We start from the raw sequence: 27763 nt of genomic DNA, 5'->3' as shown, positions 1-27763 counted from the left end.
GGAGAACTCCGAGCGGGGGCGCGCGCCGGAGAGAGAGTTTCGCCAGCGGGGGCGCGCTCAGGTGTGTAGAGGCGTCGGGGGCGCGCCCCCAGGTAGTGGAGTTTCGGTTCCGGCTGTTTGCTGAGCTGCGGAGGAGATAAGAGGGATCAGAGGTGAGCGGGGGGAGGGGGGAGAGACTACTATGATGGGACAAGGTGCATGGGGGTCAGCAGGACTCCCTCCATGCAGACACTGGGGGGGAGGGGTACATAGTGCGCTGAGAGGGTTATTGTAGGGTTGTTCATAGCAGCCAATCAGATTTCAGCTCTCAATTCACCTGTGCGGAGCTATAAAAAGGAGAGAAGCATTCTGATTGGTTGTTGTCAGCAAAAGGGTGTGGTCTACCTGTGCTTCTCTTATACCAGCAACAGGTATGACGGATATTACTGGATGGGCATGACCTCAGCCAACCCCCCATCTATATACCTCCGCCAACCCCCCCATCTATATACCTCCGCCAACCCCCCCATCTATATACCTCCGCCAACCCCCCATCTATATACCTCCGCCAACCCCCCATCTATATACCTCCGCCAACCCCCCATCTATATCCCTCCGCCAACCCCCCATCTATATACCTCCGCCAACCCCCATCTATATACCTCCGCCAACCCCCCATCTATATACCTCCGCCAACCCCCCCATCTATATACCTCCGCCAACCCCCCATCTATATACCTCCGCCAACCCCCCATCTATATACCTCCGCCAACCCCCATCTATATCCCTCCGCCAACCCCCCATCTATATACCTCCGCCAACCCCCCATCTATATACCTCCGCCAACCCCCCCATCTATATACCTCCGCCAACCCCCCCATCTATATACCTCCGCCAACCCCCCCATCTATATACCTCCGCCAACCCCCCCATCTATATACCTCCGCCAACCCCCCCATCTATATACCTCCGCCAACCCCCCATCCATATACCTCCGCCAACCCCCCATCTATATCCCTCCGCCAACCCCCATCTATATACCTCCGCCAACCCCCCATCTATATACCTCCGCCAACCCCCCATCTATATACCTCCGACAACCCCCATCTATATACCTCCGCCAACCCCCATATCTATATACCTCGGCCAACCCCCCCATCTATATACCTCGGCCAACCCCCCCATCTATATACCTCGGCCAACCCCCCCATCTATATACCTCGGCCAACCCCCCCATCTATATACCTCCGCCAACCCCCCCATCTATATACCTCGGCCAACCCCATCTATATACCTCCGCCAACCCCCCATCCATATACCTCCGCCAACCCCCCCATCTATATACCTCCGCCAACCCCCCCATCTATATACCTCCGCCAACCCCCCATCTATATACCTCCGCCAACCCCCCATCTATATACCTCCACCAACCCCCATCTATATACCTCCGCCAACCCCCATCTATATACCTCCGCCAACCCCCATCTATATACCTCCGCCAACCCCCCCATCTATATACCTCCGCCAACCCCCCCATCTATATACCTCCGCCAACCCCCATCTATATACCTCCGCCAACCCCCCATCCATATCCCTCCGCCAACCCCCCATCTATATACCTCCGCCAACCCCCCCATCTATATACCTCCGCCAACCCCCATCTATATACCTCCGCCAACCCCCCATCTATATCCCTCCGCCAACCCCCATCTATATACCTCCGCCAACCCCCCATCTATATACCTCCGCCAACCCCCCATCTATATACCTCCGACAACCCCCATCTATATACCTCCGCCAACCCCCATCTATATACCTCCGCCAACCCCCCATATCTATATACCTCCGCCAACCCCCCCATCTATATACCTCCGCCAACCCCCCCATCTATATACCTCCGCCAACCCCCCCATCTATATACCTCCGCCAACCCCCCCATCTATATACCTCCGCCAACCCCCCATCCATATACCTCCGCCAACCCCCCATCTATATCCCTCCGCCAACCCCCATCTATATACCTCCGCCAACCCCCCATCTATATACCTCCGCCAACCCCCCATCTATATACCTCCGACAACCCCCATCTATATACCTCCGCCAACCCCCATATCTATATACCTCCGCCAACCCCCCCATCTATATACCTCGGCCAACCCCCCCATCTATATACCTCGGCCAACCCCCCCATCTATATACCTCGGCCAACCCCCCCATCTATATACCTCCGCCAACCCCCCCATCTATATACCTCGGCCAACCCCATCTATATACCTCCGCCAACCCCCCATCCATATACCTCCGCCAACCCCCCCATCTATATACCTCCGCCAACCCCCCCATCTATATACCTCCGCCAACCCCCCATCTATATACCTCCGCCAACCCCCCATCTATATACCTCCACCAACCCCCATCTATATACCTCCGCCAACCCCCATCTATATACCTCCGCCAACCCCCATCTATATACCTCCGCCAACCCCCCCATCTATATACCTCCGCCAACCCCCCCATCTATATACCTCCGCCAACCCCCCATCTATATACCTCCGCCAACCCCCCATCTATATACCTCCGCCAACCCCCCATCTATATACCTCCGCCAACCCCCCATCTATATACCTCCGCCAAACCCCTATCTATATACCTCCGCCAAACCCCTATCTATATACCTCCGCCAAACCCCTATCTATATACCTCCGCCAAACCCCTATCTATATACCCAGCTTTCTACATGTCTGCCAAAATAAATCTGAAATTTTCCTGCATCCCCCCCCCCCCGACCCCATCGCTGTTCACCCACCCATCTACCCACCCACTCACCCACCCATCTACCCACCCACCCACCTGCCCACTCACCCACCCATCCATCCACTCACCCACCTGTCCACTGACCCACACACTCGCCCACCCGTCCATCCGCTCACCCATCCACCCACCCATTCGTCCACTTGATGGCTGCCCTATATGTTGGACTTTCTCCCCATACATAGACTTTCATGGACCTTTTGAATAAACTGTGTGGCAGATGTGCCTGATATATTTCTTTTTCCTACTGCTGGCTGGTACTGCTGGTGGTTACTGCTGGTGGGAAATTCTGTCTGGCACTGGGTACTGCTGGCTCAGGCTGGTACTGCTGGCTGGGACCACTGGCTGGTCCTGCTAGTGGGAAATTTTGTCTGGTACTGATGGCTCAGGCTGGTACTGCTGGTGGTTACTGCTGGCTGGTACTGCTGGCTCAGGCTGGTACTGCTGGTGGGAAATTCTGTCTGGTATTGCTGGCTTAGGCTGGTACTGCTGGTGGTTACTGCTGGCTGGCTCAGGCTGGTACTGCTGCTCCCCATTCACACCTGAGACCATGTAACACTAACGTGTCACATGACATTGGGGAGGGAAAAAAGCGAATTGAGCCCAATTTGGACATTTTAACTTAGGGGTGTACTCACTTTAGTGAGGTACTGTAACTTCAAAAAATAACACAATTTACAAGACTGGAATAAAGGGCCAATATAACACCCAATCACCTTTCAAAATTAATTCGCAGTCGCAATATTGCAGAGCTGCAAATCCCAAATGGATCAATTGCCAATTCGCAGGGGTAACATGGGGGAGGTCACCAAAACTGTCAGTGTGCAATTGGGTAAAAACTTGACACTATCAGATGGTATACTGAGTCCATTTATGCCTCGTTTCCACTGAGTGGTCCGGTCCAGTTCGGTATGGTTCAGTGCAGTTCGGAACGGTCGGTACACCTTGATCAGGTTTGCGTTTCCATCGCCAACAGTACCTCAGGTCAACAGTGTAGCTCCACCCTGTTAGTAAGGTACTAATGTGCTTGGTACCCCAACTAAAGGGTCCCAAAAAAGTGGTACGGTACGGTTCGGAATTAGGGTACCATTCACAACTTTTGACAATGGAAATGACAAAAATTGCGTACCGAACCAAACCGCTCAGAGGAAAGGAGGCATTAAAGTATTATGCAACAGACATTGGCACCTAGCTGGAATCAGAGCACTGCTGGTCTTGGTGTGACCAAATCCCAGACGATCAATGTGTCCGTCTTATCAATCACCATCAGGCAGATCAATGAAACCGAACAGCTGATGAGGCATATAGCAGAGACAAACAGGTTGGCCGTGTGAGAGCAAGTTCATGCAGCAAAGGGTTTAAACAAATAAATGTACAGACCTTGGATGGGTTCACTCAGTTCATAGCAGCGTTCACCTACAACGCTCTACATGACACATGGCAATCAAGGCTATACCTTATTTTCATGCCGCATGCACGCCAAAGCTGAAGGATGGATCTTCTTGGCTCCTTCCGGATATATTGCTCTAAGGAATATCCATAGCCTCCGCAGTGCCAGCAGATGCTCCCTATGTTACGCCAATGTGAACAACCCTACGCCTCAAAGGAAAGTCCCAAGGCAGCTTCCCACATCGACAGACTGGCGAATTTCAGCCCAGGGGGCAAGTACAAACCGGAGAACCGCGGTGCAGCGACCCAGCCCCCTCCCAGTTTCCCTCACCCCCTTCCTCTCTCCAAATCCTCCTCCTGACCCCCATTCCCAACTGAAGCTCCGCTCCAGATAAGCTCTACTTACTGGCTGAATCCGGGTTCCAGACCTGGCCAGCAGGGGGAGGTGTGGGGGAGCTGGGACAGCTCAGTTGGGGATGGCCGGGCCAGAAGGGTCTCCAGTGAGGCATGGAACCGGCCTCTGCTCAGGCACAGTTTACACCATCCATGCACTGGGAGGAGGCCTGCGCTCTGTCCTTGTCTTCATCCCACACTCAGTAGGCCAGCGGTGGGGATGAAGACAAGGACAGAGCGCAGGCCTCCTCCCCCAGCATGGATGGTGTAAACTGTGTCTGAGCAGAGGCTAGTTCCATGCCCTTCTGCCCCGGCCAGCCCCAACCGAGCTCTCCCACACCTCCCCCTGCTGGGGAGGTGTGAAGGCAATGCAGCCTTTTTTACGGGGAATCAGAGTGGCCCAGGGGGCAATTGCCCCCTGTCCGAGTCCTCTCCTGCACGTGGACAGATCGTATGGGGTGTGACTGGTGGCGTGCGCACACCTACATGATGTCAACGCATTTCACCGGAATCACAGCTTCTTCAGGACGTAGCACCCCCCCCCAGCTGGGATGTGTTTAAATACACCTTTACGCCCAGCTTGTCAATTTAATTCAAAGGGGACATATATCGTTTTTCACAAACATCAAGTAAAACATCCAAATCCTAGCAATCACCAGACGTTCATAATTGGCGGATGGACATGCACAACATATGCCCACAGAGATATACAATCAAAAACTATAAAGTAAAAAATAGCAAAGCAGGAAAACACCTACGGGACTTATCCTCCATAATAAGTAAGTATACCTCAACTGGAGACAGGAGGCCAAAACTGAATAGAGTAATTGATTAGCTAGTCCAACAATATCTGTAAATTAAATTCTTTATTGAGGCCATTGGGTGCAAGAGTTTTTAATTTATAAATCCAAACATTTTCTTTTTTGTAGAGAATTTTATGAAAGTCATCCCGTCTATTACTTAATCTAAGAGAAGGAATACCTTTTACTTTCAAGCCAGAAGTACTAGTTACACAGTTACATAGTTAGTGAGGTTGAAAAAAGACATCCGTCCATCCAGTTCAACCTATGATGTGTGTGTGTTTTTGCTGTTAACCGTACATTGTATACCCCTGTATGTTGTGATCTTTAAGGTGCCCATCTAATAGTTTTTTGAAACTATCCATGCTCCCTGCTGAAACGACTGCTTGTGGAAGAGAATTCCACATCCTTACCGCTCTTACAGTGAAGAACCCCCTTACGTATTTTAAGGTTAAACCGCCTTTCCTCTAGTTTTAGTGAGTGGCCACGTGTCTTACTGTATTCCCTTTCTCTGAATAGGTTTTTCCATATGCTAGGGTTGCCAGTACAGTATTTGTACATTGATATCATATCCCCCCTCAATCGTCTCTTCTCCAGAGAGAATAAGTTCAGTGCTTGTAGTCTTTCCTCACAGCTGATGTCCTCCATTCCCCTAATTATTTTTGTATTTTTGTTGCCCTTCTCTGGACTCTTTCCAGTTCCAGCACATCCTTCCTGAGGACCGGTGCCCAGAACTGGACAGCATACTCCAGATGTGGCCGGACCAGAGTCTTGTAGAGCGGGAGAATAATCTCTTTATTTCTGGAGTGAATCCCCTTTTTTATACATCCCAGTATTCTGTTGGCTTTGCTTGCAGCGGCTTGGCATTGCATGCCACTGCCAAGCCTGTTGTCTACCAGTACCCCCAGGTCCTTTTCCATCCTAGATTCACCCAGAGACCCCCCCCCCAAGTGAGTAGCTTGCTTTCTGGCTTCTGGCACCCAGGTGCATTACTTTACACTACTAGGTTGATGAAATTGAAGGAAGTGCTGTGCTAAGGGACTGTCTGGTTCTTTCTTTCTAATATCACTGAGGTGCTCACCAATGCGGATACGTAATTGGCGCTTAGTTTTGCCTATGTAAAATTTATTACACGGACATTGTATACTGTAGGTCACTCGAGAGGTGGCACAGTTAATCAAACTTTTAATTGAATAAACATGCAAACTATCCTCATCAGTGAAAGCCCCAGTTCGTTCAACAAATGTACAAATTTGGCAGGATATCATCAATGTAACGTACCCACAAGGCCACTGACTTAACAAAAGAGTTCAGTTTATATACAACTGTTTCTTCCCACATGCCCAAATGATGGCATGTGTAAGATGGTGCCCAGGGAGCCCCCCATGGACGTGCCTGATATCTGTTGGTAATTGATCCCATCAAACTGGAAGAAAGTTGTTGTCAAGTGCAAAACTTAATAGGTCTATAATGGATTCATTCTGGTGGGCCATCTCCGGGAAACACTTCTGCAGAAAATGATCAATGGCTTTTAAACCCCAAATATGAGGTATTGACATATTTAGTGATTCAACATCAATGCCCACCAAAATCCAGTCTTCCTCAACAGCAAATTCATCCAGCCTGCAGAGCACATCCTTGGTGTCCTTAACAAAGGATTTTAATGAAGGCACCATTGTTTTTAATGACTCATCCACATATGCACTTTCAAGAGGGCCATTTGTTGCAGATACAATTGGCCTCCCTGGGGGGGGGGGGGGTTAAAAAAATCCTTGTGTAATTTAGGGATCACATATAAAACTGGGGTATTGGATTACTGTACCTTCAAGAAATTCACCTCCTTTTTAGTAAGAAGTCCCACCTCTTGAGCCATGTGGTGCTTACAATTACGTTCATCCACTGAAGATTTAAAGGGGGAGGACTCAAGTTTAACATAGACATCTTAGTCTTAATAGTGCATAATAACCACATTTCCTCCCTTATCACTATTTTTTTTAAAGATAATCCCCTAAGCTTGATTTAATTCATGCAGTGCCAATCTTTCAACTCTAGAGAGATTGTCAAATCCTTTATATTCCCAATCATTTTTCTTGAGATCATATTTTACCTGCTCGAGGAACTGATGTATCCATCCATTTTTGGAGAGGGGGGTCATTTTTTTTATATTTTGATGATTAAGTCTACCTGTCTCAGGGCAAGGGTGTTGTCCTCATCTACGTACTTCTCATCCAGAGTCCCTTCATCTCAGAGGGCCATGAGGTCATTCAATGCCCTCTGGTCATCCTCCGAGAGAGGTATTGACACTCTTTGGTCCAGATTCCTCTGTTCATGTAGATGACGAAATAAAACCTTACGTATAAACAGGCTGACCTCTTGTAAACAGCCTTATGAACCCCTAATGCCCCCTGCACAGCTTTTCTTACCCCTACACCCCATGCCGTGTGTGTGTGTATGTATGTATGTATGTATGTATGTGTGTATATATATATATATATATATATATATATAATGTGTGTGTGTGTGTTTGTGTATGTGTGTGTATATATTTATATATAAATATATTTATATATGTATATACCGTGTGTGTGTGTATATATGTGTGTGTGTATATATATATATATATATATATATATACCCTGTATGTGTGTGTATATACAGTACAGACCAAAAGTTTGGACACACCTTCTCATTTAAAGAGTTTTCTTTATTTTCATGACTATGATAATTGTAGAGTCACACTTCAAGAGGGGTCACCTGAAATGGTTTTCACTTCACAGGTGTGCCCTGTCAGGTTTAATAAGTGTGATTTCTTGCCTTATAAATGGGGTTGGGACCATCAGTTGTGTTGTGCAGAAGTCAGGTGGATACACAGCTGATAGTCCTACTGAATAGACTGTTAGAATTTGTATTATGGCAAGAAAAAAGCAGCTAAGTACAGGAAAATGAGTGGCCATCATTACTTTAAGAAATGAAGGTCAGTCAGTCCGAAAAATTGGGAAAACTTTGAAAGTGTCCCCAATTGCAGTCACAAAAACCATCAAGCACTACAAAGAAACTGTCTAACATGCGGAGCGCCCCAGGAAAGGAAGACCAAGAGTCACCTCTGCTGCGGAGGATAAGTTCATCCGAGTCACCGGCCTCAGAAATCGCTCAGATTAGAGACCAGGTCAATGGCACACGGAGTTCTAGCAGCAGACACATCTCTAGAACAACTGTTAAGAGGAGACTGTGTGAATCCGGCCTTCATGGTAGAATATCTACTAGGAAACCACTGCTAAAGAAAGGCAACAAGCAGAGATTTGTTTGGGCTAAAGAACACAAGGAATGGACATTAGACCAGTGGAAATCTGTGCTTTGGTCTGATGAGTCCAAATTTGAGATCTTTGGTTCCAACCACCTTGTCTTTGTGCGACGCAGAAAAGGTGAACGGATGGACTCTACATGCCTGGTTCCCACCGTGAAGCATGGCGAAGGAGGTGTGATGGTGTGGGGGTGCTTTGCTGGTGACACTGTTGGGCATTTATTCAAAATTGAAGGCATACTGAACCAGCATGGCTACCCCAGCATCTTGCAGCGGCATGCTATTCCATCCGGTTTGCGTTTAGTTGGACCATCATTTATTTTTCAACAGGACAATGACCCCAAACACCTCCAGGCTGTGTAAGGGCTATTTGACCAAGAAGGAGAGTGATGGGGGGCTGCGCCAGATGACCTCCACTGTCACCGGACCTGAACCCAATCCAGATGGTTTGGGGTGAGCTGGACTGCAGAGTGAAGGCAAAAAGGCCAACAAGTGCTGAGCATCTCTGGGAACTCCTTCAAGACTGTTGGAAGACCATTTCAGGTGACTCCTCTTCAGGTGACTCCTCTTGAAGTGTGACTCTACAATTTTCATAGTCATGAAAATAAAGAAAACTCTTTGAATGAGAAGGTGTGTCCAAACTTTTGGTCTGTACTGTATATATACCGTGTGTGTGTGTGTGTGTATATGTATAAATGTAACATGAATATATATATAAAATAAAAAGGAGCAGATTTAATGAACCACTTGGTCTTTTTTCTGCCGTCACTCTCCTATGTTTCTTCCATGCAGCACTCGTTGGCTTACCAAGCCCTTTTTTAAATAATTCCAAATATTTTGCTTCTAGATAGGAAAGTCCATGCTGTGGAGTGGGGAGTGTTCCTCCTCCGTGTATTGTGTACAGGGATCACCCGCTGATCTCCGCTCACTGTTTTTTTTTTTTTTTTTGGAACCTGCCTAAAATAATCCCATTTTTTTCAGAGCAGAAACAAGCTGGGTGCGTCTATGGGAAACACAGATTCCCATACAATGTATCAATTGCAGTGCAGATTACAATGTATCAACTACAGTGAAGGGTAAGCCAACTGTCATTTTCCTCATTCCTCACAACAGTTCATTCTCTTTTTCAGGTCTGACTATGGTGGACTCTGGGCCCTATCCGAGCGATGGGGAGGGTCGCCCCTCCAGGAAACACAGGCATGACCAGAGGAGCGATCGAACGGGTGCACAGGACAGGGATACTGAATATCACCATGGACACGGCAACGGCAGGAACCGGGAGGAGCGGAGTCAGAACAGAGACAGACGCCAGGGCCGCGAGGACCGAGGAGCGCGCAGACCCAGAGAAGATGTAGGGAAGGAGCAGAACCGCGAGGAGAGGGGGCAGAGCAGACAGCAGAGAGACCGGGGAAGAGACAGGGAGGACAGAGGGCACAGCCGCAGTCACCCCGAGAAATCCCGGTATAAGGACAGAGAGGACTATCAGTCCGAGAAGAGCTACAACCAGCACCAGGGAAGAGATTACCAGTCAGAGAAGAGCTACAACCAGCACCAGGGAAGAGATTACCAGTCAGAGAAGAGCTACAACCAGCACCAGGGAAGAGATTACCAGTCAGAGAAGAGCTACAACCAGCACCAGGGACGAGAAGACTATCGCAGGGAGAGAAGCCAAAACCGATATGAGGAGAGGGAGAGACAGCATGTGCACTACGCAGACAGTCTAGACCGACGGAGTTATCCAATGGACAGCAAAGTCCCATCAGAGAGGTGAGTGCAAGACCCAATAACTAAAATGTAACATAGTTCAGTCCTGGATGATATACCTGCATTAGTTTTCTTTTTCTCTGCACGTTCTCAACCTTAAACTGGGTAGAGGGTTCTTTACTGTCAGAGCGGTAAGGATGTGGAATTCTCTTCCACAAACAGTGGTGTTAACAGGTAGCATCAATAGTTGTAAAAAAAACTATTCGATGGGCACCTTAACAATCACAATGTACAGGGATTTGGGATATTCTATTGACATACACAAGCACACTCACACATCACGGGTTGAACTGGATGGACTGGTGTCTTTATTCAACCTTACCAACTATGTAACAACTTCAAAAGAAATATTAGAGACTGTAAAAGTGTACTCACTTCAGAAAAAACGAAACAAAAAGTCAACTAACACTGTACACTCAATGCCCTGACTCTCTGCCCCCTTCCACCTGGATCACATTGCTGCCTTATACACACAGTTCTCCGGCTCTCTGCCCCCCTCCCCCTGGATCACATTGCTGCCTTATACACACAATGTTCCGGCTCTCTCACCTCCTCCCCTCGGATCAATCTGCGGCCTTATACACAAAATACTCCGGCTCTTTGCCCCCACCCTCCCCCTGGATCACACTGCTGCCTTTTACATACAATTTTCCCCTCTCTCTGCCCCCCTCCCCCTGGATCACATTGCTGCCTTATACACACAATGCTCCGGCTCTCTGTCCCCCTCCCCCTGGATCACACTGTTGCCTTATACACACAATGCTCCGGCTCTCTGTCCCCCACCCCCTGGATCACACTGCTGCCTTATACACACAATGCTCCGGCTCTCTGTCCCCCTCCCCCTGGATCACACTGCTGCCTTATACACACAATGCCCTGGCTCTCTGTCCCCCTCCCCCTGGATCACACTGCTGCCTTATACACACAATGCTCCGCCTCTCTGTCCCCCTCCCCCTGGATCACACTGCTACCTTATACACACAATGCTCTGGCTCTCTGCCCTCCTCCCCTCGGATGAATTTGCTGCCTTATACACAAATGCTCCAGCTCTTTGCCCCCAGCCCCCCACCCTCCCCCTGGATTACACTGCTGCCTTTTACATACAATTTTGCCGCTCTCTGCCCCCTCCCCCTGGATCACACTGCTGCCCTATACACACAATGCTCTTGCTCTCTGCCATCCTCCCCTCAGATTAATCTGCTGCCTTATACACAAATGCTCCAGCTCTTTGCTCCATCCTCCTTCTGGATCACACTGCTGCCTTATACACACAATGCTCCAGCTCTCTGCCCCTCCCCCTTGGATCCCACACTGCTACCTTATACATACAATGCTCTGGCTCTCTGTTCCCCTCCCCCTGGATCACACTGCTGCCTTATACACCCAACGTTCCAGCTCTCTGCCCCCCTCCCCCTGGATCACTCTGCTGCATTATACACAATTCTTCAGCTCTCTGCCCCCCCCCCCCGTTCACACTGCTGCCTTATACACACAATGCTCCGGCTCTCTGCCCCCCTCCCCCCGGCTTACACTGCTGCCTTATACACACAATGCTCCAGCTCTCTGCCCCCCTCCCCCTGGATCACACTGCTGCCTTATATAAACAATGCTCCGGCTCCCCTTCCGCTCTCTGCACTACTCCCGGTGCCTCCCTCTGAGTTTACAGGAGCTGGAACTACAGAGGAGACATCAGGTATCAATACGCTCTGGCAATATTGACTGTCAGCCCACACAGAACAACACCGGAAAAAACATTGGGCGGTATACATCTGCCACAATGCTCATTTGTGGCAGAACCCCTGGGGACCACCAAAATATTTTCGGGGACCCTCAGTGATCCACAGACCACTGGCTGGCAACTGCTGGACTATACCTATGTGGCCCGTTTTAGACAGCAGCTTGGACACAAACATAAGATTAATATTCCTTCTTGTTTTTGTTGCCCCGTAGATCGTTTCCTCCCAATGGAGACCAGATGCATGAGCTAGAATATTATGAAGAGTCGGGGGGTGGAATCCTGGACTGCCACAAGTGCAAATACCTGTGTACGGGACGAGGTAAGGAGGACGAATTCTTACTGCTGCCATGTGATCTGAACATAATGTGATGCTTGCACAGCCCCATCTCCCTCCCTGCAAGTCCTAGCCCCATAGGTTTCTAATTACTGTCTGTGCTGGTCCAGCTCCCCTGCCCTTCCACCCACCTCCAAACATAACCTTTTTTGTAACTACCAGGGGAGGATAATATTCCCCTTCTATAAAGTGTCACTTGAGTCCAGGGCTGCTGACATCACATCCAAGATGGTGGCACTCAGCAGTAGTCTCTGGGCTTTTTGAGGGTTGAGTTTTCCAGGGTAAATAAAAAACATGAAATATAATAAATGCACATATACTATATCTCACAAAAGTGAGTACACCCCTCACATTTTTGTAAATATTTTATTCTATCTTTTCATGTGACAACACTGAAGAAATGACACTTTGCTACAATGTAAAGTAGTGAGTGTACAGCTTGTATAACAGTGTAAATTTGCTGTCCCCTCAAAATAACTCAACACACAGCCACTAATGTCTAAACCGCTGGCAACAAAAGTGAGTACACCCCTAAGTGACAATGTCCAAATTGGGCCCAATTAGCTATTTTCCCTCCCCGGTGTCATGTGACTCATTAATGTTACAAGGTCTCAGGTGTGAATTGGGGGCAGGTGTGTTAAATTTGGTGTTATCGCTCTCACTCTCTCATACTGGTCACTGGAAGTTCAACATGGCCCCTCATGGCAAAGAACTCTCTGAGGATCTAAAAAAAAAGAATTGTTGCTCTACATAAAGATGGCCTAACCTATAAGAAGATTGCCAAGACCCTGAAATTGAGCTGCAGCACGGTGGCCAAGACCATACAGCGGTTTAACAGGACAGGTTCCACTCAGAACAGGCCTCGCCATGGTCGACTAAAGAACTTGAATGCACGTGCTCAGCGTCATATCCAGAGGTTGTCTTTGGGAAATAGACGTATGAGTGCTGCCAGCATTGCTGCAGAGGTTGAAGGGGTGGGGGGGTCAGCCTGTCAGTGCTCAGACCATACGCCGCACACTGCATCAAATTGGTCTGCATGGCTGTCGTCCCAGAAGGAAGCCTCTTCTAAAGATGATGCACAAAGTCCGCAAACAGTTTGCTGAAGACAAGCAGACTAAGGACATGGATTACTGGAACCATCTCCTGTGCTCTGATGGGACCAAGATAAACTTATTTGGTTCAGATGGTGTCAAGCGTGTGTGGCGGCAACCAGGTGAGGAGTACAAAGACAAGTGTGTCTTCCTACAGTCAAGAATGGTGGTGGGAGTGTCATGGTCTGGGGCTGCATGAGTGCTGCCGGCACTGGGGAGTTACAGTTCATTGAGGGGACCATGAATGCCAACATGTACTGTGACATACTGAAGCAGAGCATGATCCCCTCCCTTCGGAGACTGGGCCACAGGGCTGTATTCCAACATAACGACCCCAAACACCTCCAAGATGACCACTGCCTTGCTAAAGAAGCTGAGGGTAAACGTGATGGACTGGCCAAGCATGTCCCCAGACCTAAACCCTATTGAGCATCTGTGGGGCATCCTCAAACGGAAGGTGGAGGAGCGCAAGGTCTCTAACATCCACCAGCTCTGTGATGTCATCATGGAGGAGTGGAAGAGGACTCCAGTGGCAACCTGTGAAGCTCTGGTGAACTCCATGCCCAAGAGGGTTAAGGCAGTGCTGGAAAATAATGGTGGCCACACAAAATATTGACACTTTGGGTCCAATTTGGACATTTTCACTTAGGGGTGTACTCACTTTTGTTGCCAGCGGTTTAAACATTATTGACTGTGTTGAGTTATTTTGAGGGGACAGCAAATTTACACTGTTATACAAGCTGGACACTCACTACTTTACATTGTAGCAAAGTGTCATTTCTTCAGTGTTGTCACATGAAAAGATAGAATAAAATATTTACAAAAACATGAGGGATGTACTTACTTTTGTGAGATACTGTAATCTTAGGGTAAGATTGTTGTTGAAATGATTAGTTTGGTGACAGGGTCCCTTTTAAATGTCTCCGTATTTCTAATCTAATGCACTCCTTTATACGCCAGTGGTTAGAAGAAAAAAGTTGGTGTCCATTAAGACTCCCTCTTGGGCCATCCATGTTGGCCCGATTATGGTTATTTCTCTTGCTGCTATGCGAGTAGGGATGAGCTCAGGTTTGGTCCGAACCCACAAGGAAGTGGTCACTCCCGCCCAGCCACCTGGGAACATGGCATTCCCCGTCCTACAGTTGCACGGTACAAAGTGACAGATATGCTTGCCACATCGTTGACCCAATATGGCCACGTGGCTTTGTTAGGTCAATGTCATTGCCATGTGGCCATATTAGATCAATGCTAATGCAAGCATCCCTGCCCCTGGTATGTACATAAAGCTGCAGAACCAGGAATACCCTGGCCACTGTTGAATGGGTAGGAGTGACTACTTCCTTCTGGGTTCAAGTTCGGGCCAAAACCAAGCTCTCCCCAATGTGGGAGCATCAAAGGAGGCAATGAGATTGATCTACTAATGCTGGGGTCTCCAAACTTTCTAACTAAAGGGACAGTTTACTTTCTTTAAAAACTTAGAGGGGGTGGATTGTGGTCAGTGGGAGTAGAAATGCCCCAGCATCAGTTGGAGCAAACCATTTTTTAGGCTTGGTGGTCAGCAGGAGTAGAAAAAATAGTAATAGTGCCCCATCATTGGTGTCAGTGGGAGGAATAGTGCCCCATCATTGGTATCAGTGGGAGTAACAGTGCCCCATCATTGGTGTCAGTGGGAGGAATAGTGTCCCATCATTGGTGTCAGTGGGAGGAATGGTGCCCCATCATTGGTGTCAGTGGGAGGAATAGTGCCCCATCATTGGTATCAGTGGGAGTAACAGTGTCCCATCATTGGTATCAGTGGGAGGAATAGTGCCCCATCATTGGTATCAGTGGGAGTAACAGTGCCCCATCATTGGTATCAGTGGGAGTAACAGTGCCCCATCATTGGTATCAGTGGGAGGAATAGTGCCCCATCATTGGTGTCAGTGGGAGGAATAGTGCCCCATCATTGGTATCAGTGGGAGTAACAGTGCCCCATCATTGGTGTCAGTGGGAGGAATAGTGTCCCATCATTGGTGTCAGTGGGAGGAATAGTGTCCCATCATTGGTCTCAGTGGGAGGAATAGTGTCCCATCATTGGTCTCAGTGGGAGGAATAGTGCCCCATCATTGGTGTCAGTGGGAGGAATAGTGTCCCATCATTGGTATCAGTGGGAGGAACAGTGCCCCATCATTGGTATCAGTGGGAGTAACAGTGTCCCATCATTGGTATCAGTGGGAGTAACAGTGTCCCATCATTGGTATCAGTGGGAGGAATAGTGCCCCATCATTGGTATCAGTGGGAGTAACAGTGCCCCATCATTGGTATCAGTGGGAGTAACAGTGCCCCATCATTGGTATCAGTGGGAGGAATAGTGCCCCATCATTGGTGTCAGTGGGAGGAATAGTGCCCCATCATTGGTATCAGTGGGAGTAACAGTGCCCCATCATTGGTGTCAGTGGGAGGAATAGTGTCCCATCATTGGTGTCAGTGGGAGGAATAGTGTCCCATCATTGGTCTCAGTGGGAGGAATAGTGTCCCATCATTGGTGTCAGTGGGAGGAATAGTGTCCCATCATTGGTGTCAGTGGGAGGAATAGTGCCCCATCATTGGTGTCAGTGGGAGGAATAGTGCCCCATCATTGGTGTCAGTGGGGGGAATAGTGCCCCATCATTGGTGTCAGTGGGAGGAATAGTGCCCCATTATTGGTATCAGTGGGAGGAATAGTGCCCCATCATTGGTGTCAGTGGGAGGAATAGTGTCCCATCATTGGTGTCAGTGGGAGGAATAGTGCCCCATCATTGGTGTCAGTGGGAGTAATAGTCCCCCATCATTGGTGTCAGTGGGAGGAATAGTGCCCCATCATTGGTGTCAGTGGGAAGAATAGTGCCCCATCATTGGTGTCAGTGGGAGGAATAGTGCCCCATCATTGGTGTCAGTGGGAGGAATAGTGCCCCATCATTGGTATCAGTGGGAGTAATAGTCCCCCATCATTGGTGTCAGTGGGAGGAATAGTGCCCCATCATTGGTGTCAGTGGGAGGAATAGTGCCCCATATTTGGTGTCAGTGGGAAGAATAGTGCCCCATCATTGGTGTCAGTGGGAGGAATAGTGCCCCGTCCTTGGTGTCAGTGGGAGGAATAGTGTCCCATCATTGGTGTCATGTCAATGCAATTCTGCCAGTGCTGTGCGGAGTCCCTCTGGTAGGGTGGCGGATGGCACTTGTAGTATTGTTGGTAGACATTAGATGATAGAAGAATAAGTGGGGTTTTCCAGCATGCTGCACCCTGCGATTTTAGTGTGTGGGGGGGGGGTTGGGTATGCTCCTTGTAACCATGCCCATGCTTCTTGTTGCGCCTTGTATATGGTGGTAACATGAATTGTGGATTTTATAATGGACTGAACCTTTCAGCCAGTTCTAAAGGCAAAACATTTGATTTACCTTCATGCATTCTGTGTATTCGGGTAAAAACCCGTCATGTGCCTCCCTCCCCTTCACCCCTAATCCCTCACCCAAGCCCCACGTTCCTGGTTGGAAATGTCAGACAGATTCCCCATTGTGTGCGTAGAGCGAAGCCTTTCTTCACATTTACAAACCTTGCTCTGATTTATGGTAAAACAAAAATTGTATTTCAATCGTTCGATAAAGAAAAGATCGCTCTCTCATTGGTATAATTACCCTAAAGAGGACCTGTCACTTTGCATTGAAAACAATGCTGCAGAGGAGGAGAAAGGACACTTTGGGTCTTTTTGTTGGGAAGATTATTTGTGAGTTATGGAGATGAAATCCCGGTTCTCTTTGCTAGGAGGTTAGGTTGTGGGAGATTTAGGTGTGATGGCTGCAGGTGTTGTGAAGATCTTGGTGGAGCTACAAATAGAAAACCTGAGTTGCAGACTCGCCACTTCCCACCAAATTTCTGTCTGGGTCCATCTTTTCCCTGCCGCTTCACAAGTGCCAGCTCACCTAAACCTAACCTCCTAACACAGCTTTGGTAACATGTATACATAAAGGGTGGAAACTTAGTCCCTCTCAGGCCAAACTGAGGTCATCACAGAGACCATTGAGGTCTTACTGTGTCAGAGGGGAGAGCCAAGCGGTCACCTTGATTCATTTCCTCCAGATGTAGGGTGCCCCATTGGATTATACACTATATTACCAAAAGTATTGGGACGCCTGCTTTTACACACACATGAACTTTAATGGCATCCCAGTCTTAGTCTGTAGGGTTCAACATTGAGTTGGCTCCGCCCTTTGCAGCTATAACAGCTTCACCTCTTCTGGGAAGGCTGTCCACAAGGTTTAGGAGTGTCTATGGGATTGTTTGACCATTCTTCCTGAAGCGTATTTGTGAGGTCAGGTACTGATGTGGGAGAGAAGGAATGGCTCGCAGTCTCTGCACTAATTCTTTTCAAAAGTTTTCTATTTGGGTTGAGGTCAGGACTCTGCGCAGGCAATTTAAGTTCCTCCACCCCAAACTCGCTCATCCATGTCTTTATGGACCTTGCTTTGTTCACTGGTGTGCAGTCATGTTGGAACAGGAAGGGGCCGTCCCCAAACTGTTCCCACAAAGTTGGGAGCAAGAAATTGTCCAAAATGTCTTGGTATGCTGACGCTTTAAGAGTTCCCTTCACTGGAACTAAGGGGCCCAACCCCTGAAAAACAACCCCACACCATAATCCCCCCTCCCAAATGATTTGGACCAGTGCACAAAGCAAGATCCATAAAGACATGGATGAGCGAGTTTGGGGTGGAGGAACTAGACAGGTCCTGACCTCAACCCGATAGAACACCTTTGAGACTGAAGAATGCAAGTCAGGCCTTCTCGTCCAACCTCATTGACCGACCTCACAAATATGCTTCTGGAAGAATGGTCAAAAAATCCCATAACTTGACGAAGCGCATGCGCCGCGAAACACTTCGTCACGACACCATTCCTCCCCTCTGCGTTCCAGGCGGGCTCTATTGGCATCCTACTCCGGTCCTGCACTTCCACCTTCGCACTGTTGTGACGTCACACGGGAGTGCCGGTGGGACCCGGCTTGGCTCCTGTACGTCTGTGGCTTCGCGTGAGTGGCTGTCAGCCTGTATATCATGGCGGCCTTGTTCCATCTTGCTCCACCGGTCTAGTGGCCATTAACCCATTCACATCTGGACCCACTGGCCTGGTACTGTATCAACCTTTTATGATGAAAGCTTTTTAACGTTATTTATAATAAAACTGCATTAAGACTTTCTATTGGCTCCATACATCCTATATGGAGGCAGGGTTCAATATCCCATCCAGATAGCGCTGTCTCACCCTCTGCTTGCCGATTTTAGTAATTCCCATAGACACACTCCTAAACCTTGTGGACAGCCTTCCCAGAAGAGTTGAAGCTGTTATAGCTGCAAAGGGTGGGCCAACTCAATATTGAACCCTACGGACTGAGACTGGGAATGCATAAAACACGTGTCAAACACAAGGCCCGCGGGCCGAATCCGGCCCTCCAGGCCATTTCATGTGGCCCCTCACACCTCTCCTAGATCTGCAGTGTAGCTCCAGCCCTCTTTTGGGCCTTCTCCAGACCCTGCAATTTCTGCTTCCCAACTCCGCACCCAGCTTCTTCCCAGCAGCAACACAAGGTAAGGGGGTGCACTTTGATGTAAGGGAGGGTGGGGGGGGGGACTCTTGACATCTGATGTAAAGGGGGTGGGATACTCTGGATATCTAGTACTACAGATACAACCGGCCCTTTGAGGGCAATCATAATGCTGATGTGGCCCTCGATGAAGTTAAGTTTGACACCCCTGCCATAAAAGCTCATGTGTGTGTAAAGGCAGGCGTCCCAATACTTTTGGTAATCTAGTCTATGGCCAGTTGGCCAGCTCTGATTAGAAGGGGAGGGTTGTCAGTGGTGACAATGTGGCTAACCCTCATCCTCTGATGATGCAACCATGTGAGGCTGCTGAGGGTGACAACTCTGCAGTGTTGTCACACCTTTGGAGGAATAGGGAGCCACAAGCAGGATCACTGGGTGTTTATTCATGTTACTCTAATTTAATTTGAAAAGTGCTTTTATTGTAAAGAGTCTTTGCACAGATTTTTTTTCAACAGTTTGTAGGGTTGTTCTTTAAGAAGAATGGGATCTTTAAATGGTAAAAAAAAAAACTTAAAAGTAGAACTAAAGACAGAACTTTTTTTAGTGTTGGATAGAGTGGAGAGGGATTCGACCCCCTGTCAATTTTTATTACTGTCTGTGCCCCCGTTAGGGAGATTCCCCCTCTCTATTTCTCCTGTTTACCTTTATCACTGAGAGTGAAAGTAAAAGAAAATCCCAAATTTTGGGTTGTCCCCAGAAAAGTAATAAAGGGAAAATCTTCCAATGGGGACACTAGGTCTGGTGACCTGGGGGGTCCCCAAGGAATTCCCTTCATTTGCAGGGATTTGCTCTCCGTTCCTGTTTTGGCTATGGGACCGGAAGTGAAAGGGAAATCTCCGCAAATCGGACAGAGATGGTAAAAAAAAAAAAATCTGACCGGGGTTATAACTAGGGATCGACCGATTATCGGCAAAGCCGATGTATCAAGGGCCGATATGCACTTTCCCTGATATATCAGAATCGGCCCCGGAGGTTACCGATATTTCGGGAAAGTGCTTGTACCGGAGTGATGGCTGCAGCTAGAGACATCACCCCGGTACCGGCGTCCATAGCCGACGGTCGGCTGTCTTGTAATGACAACCGATGCGGCTGAGAAGCAGCTCGGCTGTCATTACAAGGAGTTGGAGGGGACGTTCCCCCCACCCCCTCCCGCCGCCTTCCGCGGTTTGCCTGGGTCTCTCGTCCCACCGGGAGACTCGGGCAACCAGCATGCACGGCCACCAAAGACCCAATCAAAGCCGCATTCGGCTCATGAGTGACGTCACTTCCGGGTACTGTCTGGCGCCAGATTAAAAAAAATTAGCGTTTTGAATGCTTTTAAGTGCAGAGGAGGGATTTGGGGTATTTTATACCCCCAGATCCCTCTACAAAAGTACTCAAAAAAAAAAAAAAAAAATGTTTTAAATGTACAAAAATATCACCCCATATTGGCCAATACTGATATCCATTGGCCAAAATATCGGTATCGGCAATGAAAAACAATATCGGTCGATCACTATTTATAACCCTCCCTTGCTCTATCCAAAATGTAAAAATACTTTTGCCTATAGTTCTTCTTTAATAAGAGGGGGGGGATCAGATACAAACCTTACTTTCCACCACCCCACCCGGCAGGATTTTTGTCTATTTCAAAGTGACAGGTTCTCTTTACGACCCTTAATTTGACACTGATCTAAACTGCTGTCCTCCCTTCTTACTCTTTCCAGCATGCTGTCAGCTTGTGGAGGTTCTCCTGAATATGCTCATCCTGATCTGCTGCTCCGTATCCTACAACTCCACGGGGGGGTACACAGGCATAAGCAGCCTGGGAGGAATCTACTATTACCAGTTTGGGGGGGCTTACAATGGCTTTAGTGGTGCGGATGGAGATAAGGCCCAGGCGTTGGACGTTGAGTTTTACAACTTGAAGCTGCCTTCTGTCAGAGCTTCCATGGCCTTTGGGGGAGCCCTCATGGCCTTCTGCTGCTTTCTTGTCCTGCTTGGGGTGCTGCGGGTTCCTTGGCGGTGGCCGGTATGGCTCTTGGTAGAATGTGTCTTGGATATCGCCATTGCTGTAGGCTACATCCCCGCTCTTTATTTCTACTTCCAAAGGCTACAGGAAGCTTATAATTCTCAAGTGTGCAAAGACCGTGAGACTCTCTATAGCAGTAAAGGGTACAAAGGCTTCTCCTGTGGTTTCCATGCCGCTGACATTGCTGCTGCTCTCTTCGCTTGCGTGGCCATCATTGTCTTCTGCATGAGCGCTGTCCTCGCCATTAAGGGCTTCCGGACTGTCCGCCAGATGAAAAAGAAGCCAGTCGATGTGCTTGAGTTTTAGCCTAAATAATCTGAATTCTGTAAATTAGGGCTGGACAAATCTACATGGAACTTAGGAGGCAGCTGGGCCAAACTAAGAGTCATTGGGCAGGCTTAAATCACACCAGTAACTTTATAGTTGAATATATTATGGCAGCTCTTGGAGGTTAGGTTATAGTAGAGTTAGGTGTTGGAATGAGGTTATGAGAAGTTAATTCGTGGTTAGAAGACTAGAGAGAAAAACCAAGCCACGTCTCTTTTTCTCTCCAGCTGTCTTCTACATCATCTCTGTTCCTGGTGTATCTAACTTTCCCAGGACAAACTATGAGAGTTGGAACCTTTGTTCTCTGAAGAAATCCTTGAAATAGTGTTCGGGTCTCGGGGAGCTCACAAAAATGATTATATCTACCAGTTCATGGAACACTGGCCATGCCACAATGGTGGCCAGTGAGAAAAAGCCCTATAAACTGGTGGTCAGTAGGAAGAATGCTCATTACAATGGTGGTCCATGTAGTGCCCCTGGGGGTCAATTTGATGAATACTGTTTACAATGGGGGCCAGTGTAGTGCCCCCGGTACAATGGGGGCCAATTTGATGAATACTCATTACAATGGTGGCCAGTGTAGTGCCCCCAATACAATGGGGATCAATTTGAAGAATGTCCATTACAATAGTGGCCAGTCTCGTGCCTCTGGTACAATGGGGGTCAGTTTGAAGAAAGCTCATTACAATGGTGGCCATTGTAGTGCCCTCGGTACAATGGGGGTTAATTTGAAGAATGCTCATTACAATGGTGGCCAGTCTAGTGCCCCCGGTACAATGGGTGTCAGTGTGAAGAATGCTCAATACAATGGTGGCCAGTCTAGTTCCTCAGGTACAATGGGAGGCAGTTTGAAGAACGCTCATTACAATGGTGGCCAGTGTTGTGCCCCCGGTACAATGGGGGCCAATTCGAAGAAAGCTCACTACAATGATGGTTAGTGTTGTGCCCCCAGTACAATGGGGGTCAATTTGAAGACTGCTCATTACAATGGGTGCCAATGTAGTTCCCCCGGTACAATGGGGGTCAATTTGAAGAATGCTCATTACAATGGGTGCCAGTGTAGTGCCCCCGGTACAATGGGGGTCAATTTGAAGAAAGCTCATTACAATGGTGGCTAGTGTAGTGCCCCCGGTACAATGGGGGTCAATTTGAAGAATGCTCATTATAATGGGTGCCAGTGTAGTCCCCCCCCGGTACAATGGGGGGTCAATATTAAGAATGCTCATTACAATGTTGGCCAGTGTATTGACCCCGGTACAATGGGGGTTAATTTGAAAAATGCTCATTATAATGGGTGCCAGTGTAGTCCCCCCCCCCCCCACGGTAAAATGGGGGGGGTCAATATGAAGAATGCTCATTACAATGTTGGCCAGTGTATTGACCCCGGTACAATGGGGGTTAACATGAAGAATGCCCATTAGAATGGTGGCCAGTCTAGTGCCTCTGGTACAATGGGGGTCAATTTGAAGAATGCTCATTATAATGGGTGCCAGTGTAGTCCCCCCCCCCTCCCCCGGTACAATGGGGGGTCAATATGAAGAATGTTCATTATAATGGGTGCCAGTGTAGTTCCCCCCCACCCCCCCCCCCGGTACAATGGGGGATCAATATGAATAATGCTCATTACAATGTTGGCCAGTGTATTGACCCCGGTACAATGGGGTTAATTTGAAGAATGCCCGTTACAATGGTGTCCAGTCTAGTGCCTCTAGTACAATAGGGGTCAGTTTGAACAAACGCTCATTTTACAGTGGTGGCCAGTGTAGTGCCTTCCGGTACAATAGGGCTCCGCTCCAAGCAATTTTCCCACAATTCTCTGGTGATTCACATCAGTACAGGGTGCCGGTGCCAAGAGAGCCTGTCCGAGCTCAGTGCACACACTGGGGTGAAGAAAATGGGACGCCACACTCCAAGACAACGGCTCAGGTGTTGGAAAAAATTAACGTAGTTTTAGCCTGACTCATCCCGAGCCACACAGTCACACCCTTTGATGAGTTTTGCTCCAACCCGTGTGAGGCAAAACGCGTCAGTAGGTGTGGCCTGGGGCAGTCCTTGGAGTGAGGCATCTCATCTTCTTGACAAAAACCTACTTGTAAACACATTTTTGATGAACAAAGTTCAAACTTCTCTGTCCCCCAACCTTTTCTTTCATAGTATTGTGGTTACTGTTTACTGGTGTGCTTTAAGGAGCTGCATGCTTTCATTGATGACAACAAAAAAGGTCCAAAAAGTCAGCAATTGCTCAATATTGGATATTTGGTTCCTGGGATTTGTCCAGCCCCATTGTAAATAAATGTAAATGATATGCTGGAGATCACAGCCCTTGTTTTTTAGCATTTGTATTAAAGCAATAAAGATATTATTGTATACAAAACCGAAAACTTGTTCACTAATTTATTCAGCATAGAAATTATAACGTTTCAATCATAATGAGGAGCACAGGGTAGAATTCATTAGAATATATGTATGTAGTTGCAATGTGATTTTTAAAAATTTTTTTTCTCACCTGAATTTTGGTGACGCACCATGTGTATCGCCTAGCTTCAATTCTTTATGTAGGAAAATCAAGCAAATGTACAAATATAATCTCTCACTTTATTTCCTTGCTCTTGCTGTCCTTTTAAATCTGTACTAGCCTCATCATGAGTCTTACTAGGTTTCAAATTTTATTCTGTTCATTGATAAGGTTGTCTCAGGGAAATTACCAACAGGATCCATTTAGATTTAGAAGTTTTCCAGCAGGAGAGGACTGGAAACAATTGGTCTGGGGGAGGGGCGAACACGACCCGCTAACTTTCATCGTATGGGGTAAAGAAAGTGTGCAGTGATTGTTGGGAATGGTTTATTGTGACGCACCTTCACATCTTCCAGCATTTGCTTCCCTTACAGCTCTCAACATGAAATTTCAGAGCCACAAAGGCAATCTGTAGTGGAAGACTTCCCTCTGTCGGATACTCTAAGAAGGGGGAAATGGGGGGTCCTAAATAATGTCCAGCATTTGTTACTGATTCCAGATCCCGCTCTGATCAGTGACCTAAAGCTGAGTTCCAGGTATGGATATCTTTATATACCGTATTTACTTTGTTTCAGCTTGGACCAATGTAAGGATGTATGTGCCATACATGTGGGATCCCTCTAGATCAGGGCTTATCAACCAGGGTTCCTCTGCAATCTGTCAGTCTCGGGTAGCTGACGGGTAGATCATGCCCCCCACTGCTGACACATATACTGTAGAGCGACGCAGGGAAGCGGTTGCGATAGTGCTAGTTGTGGCATGCTGTTCTCGGTCACCCCCTCCTCCCCATCTCAGGTGCCTGTTATGTGACATCACATGGGATGGACAAGAAAGGAGGGGCCTGCGGGGAACAGCATGCCACAAGCAGATCTATTATAGCCGCTTCCCTGCGTTGCTCTGCATTTGAAGGAAACCGCTACCATAATGTTCCCCCCTGTACACTGCTTATCTTAAAGTTCCACCCAGAATTGAGCATCTGTGCAGAAAAATGCCAGCACAAGTTTAGCAGTAAATAGATACATTTTAATATTGATTCTATTTATTCTATTGTCTAGTGAAAAAGTACCACGCTAAATCTATATAAAAACCAAACAAACTTTAAGAGCCGGTTCACGACTTTGGGCGACTTTGAAGTCGCCCGTGCAGCACGACTTCATCGCGGCTTGCAAACGACTTCTCATAACAGAAGTCAATGCAAGTCGCTCCGACTTCGCCCAAAAATAGTTCAGGAACCTTTTTCTAAGTCGGAGCGTCCAGGCAGCAAGTGTTTTCCATTTGAATGAGTTGGAAAGGCGGGGCGATGATATCACACTCTCTCCACCTCATCTAATCAGAGAATGTTTTGCTTTCATTGAGAAAATGCAAAGCATTCCCAGAATGCACAGGACCCAACACCTAGTGGAGATCACTGGAGTAGTGGTGTCTAATACGATGCTTTCCAGTTTCTAGAAGGATCCCACAGGTATGGCACATACATACTTCCATTAGTCCAAGCTGGACCAGTCAGGCCACATCTGGAGTATTCCGTCCAGTTCTGGTCACCAATCCTCAGAAGGGTTGTGCTGGAGCTAGATAGAGTTAAAAGAAGGGCAACTAAACTAATATGGGGATTGGAGGACCTTAATAACAAGGAGCGACTACAAGCACTAAACTTATTCTCGCTGGAGAAGAGACGCCTGAGAGCGGACATGATCGCAATTTACAAATACCTTAATGGTGATCCCAGCATAGGAAAAAACTATTCAGTCTCAGGGAGTGTAATAGGACACGAGGCCACACATTGAGATTGGAGGAGAAGCGGTTTAACCTTAAGCTGTGTAGGGGGTTTTTCACTGTCAGGGCGGTAAGAATGTGGAACTCTCTTCCACAATTGGTGGTGTCAGTGGGGAGTATTGATACTTTTAAAAGACTCTTGGACATGCATCTCAAAGAACACAATATACAGAGACATAGGAAGTGATTGTCGTCACTAACACTCAAGCACTTACACAGGTTGAACTGGATGACCTATTGTCTTTATTCAACCTTAACTACTATGTACATATGTAACCAGTGTAACTGTAAAACATCCATACCTGTAATTATTCTTTATTGGGAAAGTATCCAGCCACCAACCCAACATATTTCATTAGTACTGTCCTGGTGGGGCCTCAACGGCCAGGTCATCTCCTGGTTCCCAGGTTAGTTCACGAGATTGGCAGGGATGAGCAAGAGCTTCTGTTTGTGGATTGTGGGGTTTGTAAATTTTCCCCTCTCCCTCCTTAATTTTGTTGGTGAAAATCTTTCATTACATAGGGCACATTACAGTATTGGTTTCCTTCATATGCAGAGCATGGCAGGGAAGCGGCTGTTATCAATCTTCTTGTGACCCTATGTTTTCCATGGCCCCTCCTGTCCACCCCAGGTGATGTCATACAAGCACCTGGGATGGACAGGAAGGGAGGAGGGGCCAGTGGGAAACCGCTTGCCACAGCTAGCACTCGCACAGCCGCTTCCCTGCCTAGCTCTGCATGTGTTAGCAGAGGGGATGCATTCTCCCCGTCAGCAGCCTATGACTGATGTGTAGACTGCAACGGAACCCCGATTAAGAAACCCTTGACTAAATTAATGTCTAAACTGTCCTAACTCTCCTGCTGCCCTATAGGTTTAGACAACGGGTGAAATTTTACTCTGGTCTCCTTTTAGTTTGACATTGGTCATGTGGTATTTACCAAAGGGGTCCAAAGAAGTTAAATATGTAGGCAACGCAACCAACTGGGCAATCTTTGGCTGAAGGTCATATTCCTAAACCCAATCTGCAAAAAAACCCCATAACAAGTGCTGTGGAATAGTTCACCAGGAGGGTTACAGTAGGTTTGGACATTCATTTCGGCTGTATGGCCTCTGGAAATTCTTAGCTGTAAAATTTAGCTGAAATCAACATAATATTCTTTTCCTGCTGTATACTTTCTTGGTCTTTTCATAGCAAGCGTCCAGCAAGCAGTTTTGCGCACATCCCTGATTGATGGGTGTCATGCTGCAGGACCTGGAAAGCGGGTTCTTAGCCTTTTTCTTTCTGTCTCATCTCAGGTGTTCTGCAGATGTTGGAGGTGGTCCTCAACGCTCTGGTACTGATTTGCATAATCTCCTCCTATTTCGTCCTTTCTGGGTTCAGCTCCAGCATGGCAAGTGGTGGCTTTGGAGGAGGGTATTACCCATTTGAGGGCCAGGAGCTCCAACAGGTGCGTCAACTGGACCAGGAATTCTCACTGCTGCGGTCCCCCTTGCTCTATGGTGGCCTGACGGTGGCACTTCTGATGGGGACTCTGACACTTGCCATCCTGGCCGCGGGATCCAAACATCTGCTTAGCCTCTCTGGCAGGTGGCTCGTGATCGAGACTGTTTTCAGTGTGGTGGCCTCTCTTGCTTACGTTGCTGCGGTGGGGGTGTTTTTACACTTCGCCCTCCAGATCAATGCCACAGACGTGTGTAAGAAGCGAGAGAGACTGTACGCCAGAAACGGCCTGACCTGGATGAACTGCAATTTGGCGGGCACTGATGGAGGCGCAGCAACATTTGCCATCTTACTGGTTATATTATATGGTGTCAGTGCTGTGTTGGCCATCCGGGCCTACAGAGAGAGGCAATCTCTACAGCAATAACCTTGAAGGCAACTATGGTTACAATGATGGTAACTGCCAATCTGGCTTATGCCA

General features: G+C 47.9%; 1 protein-coding gene across 2 annotated transcripts; it reads left to right on the top strand.

Moving 5' to 3' along the window:
• The first annotated feature begins 14 nt into the window (after window positions 1–14).
• Window positions 15–27763, top strand: MARVELD3 (MARVEL domain containing 3). Of its 2 annotated transcripts, none has more exons than XM_082269687.1 (4): window positions 15–152; window positions 9804–10440; window positions 12388–12494; window positions 27138–27763. In XM_082269687.1, the coding sequence occupies exons 2-4, from the start codon at window positions 9812–9814 to the stop codon at window positions 27707–27709; spliced, it is 1308 nt and encodes a 435-aa protein (XP_082125813.1). In that variant the 5' UTR covers window positions 15–152; window positions 9804–9811; the 3' UTR covers window positions 27710–27763. The 2 variants fall into 2 exon arrangements, with proteins under 2 accessions (XP_082125813.1, XP_082125812.1); XM_082269686.1 differs by lacking the exon at window positions 27138–27763 and adding an exon at window positions 20922–21735.

This window comes from Pelophylax lessonae (genome assembly GCF_965119305.1).
Source record: "Pelophylax lessonae genome assembly, chromosome: 10".
Classification (NCBI taxonomy): Eukaryota; Metazoa; Chordata; class Amphibia; order Anura; family Ranidae; genus Pelophylax; species Pelophylax lessonae.
Note: the sequence above shows the minus strand (reverse complement) of the source record. Positions and strands in the feature narration are given on the sequence as shown.

Bases quoted from the DNA above. Each gene is read 5' to 3' on its own strand.
- MARVELD3 (XM_082269686.1), top strand. From the start codon at position 9,812: ATGGTGGACTCTGGGCCCTATCCGAGCGATGGGGAGGGTCGCCCCTCC. The intron at 10,441-12,387 runs GTGAGTGCAAGA...GTTGCCCCGTAG, and splicing joins AGCAAAGTCCCATCAGAGAG to ATCGTTTCCTCCCAATGGAG. The intron at 12,495-20,921 runs GTAAGGAGGACG...TACTCTTTCCAG, and splicing joins ATACCTGTGTACGGGACGAG to CATGCTGTCAGCTTGTGGAG.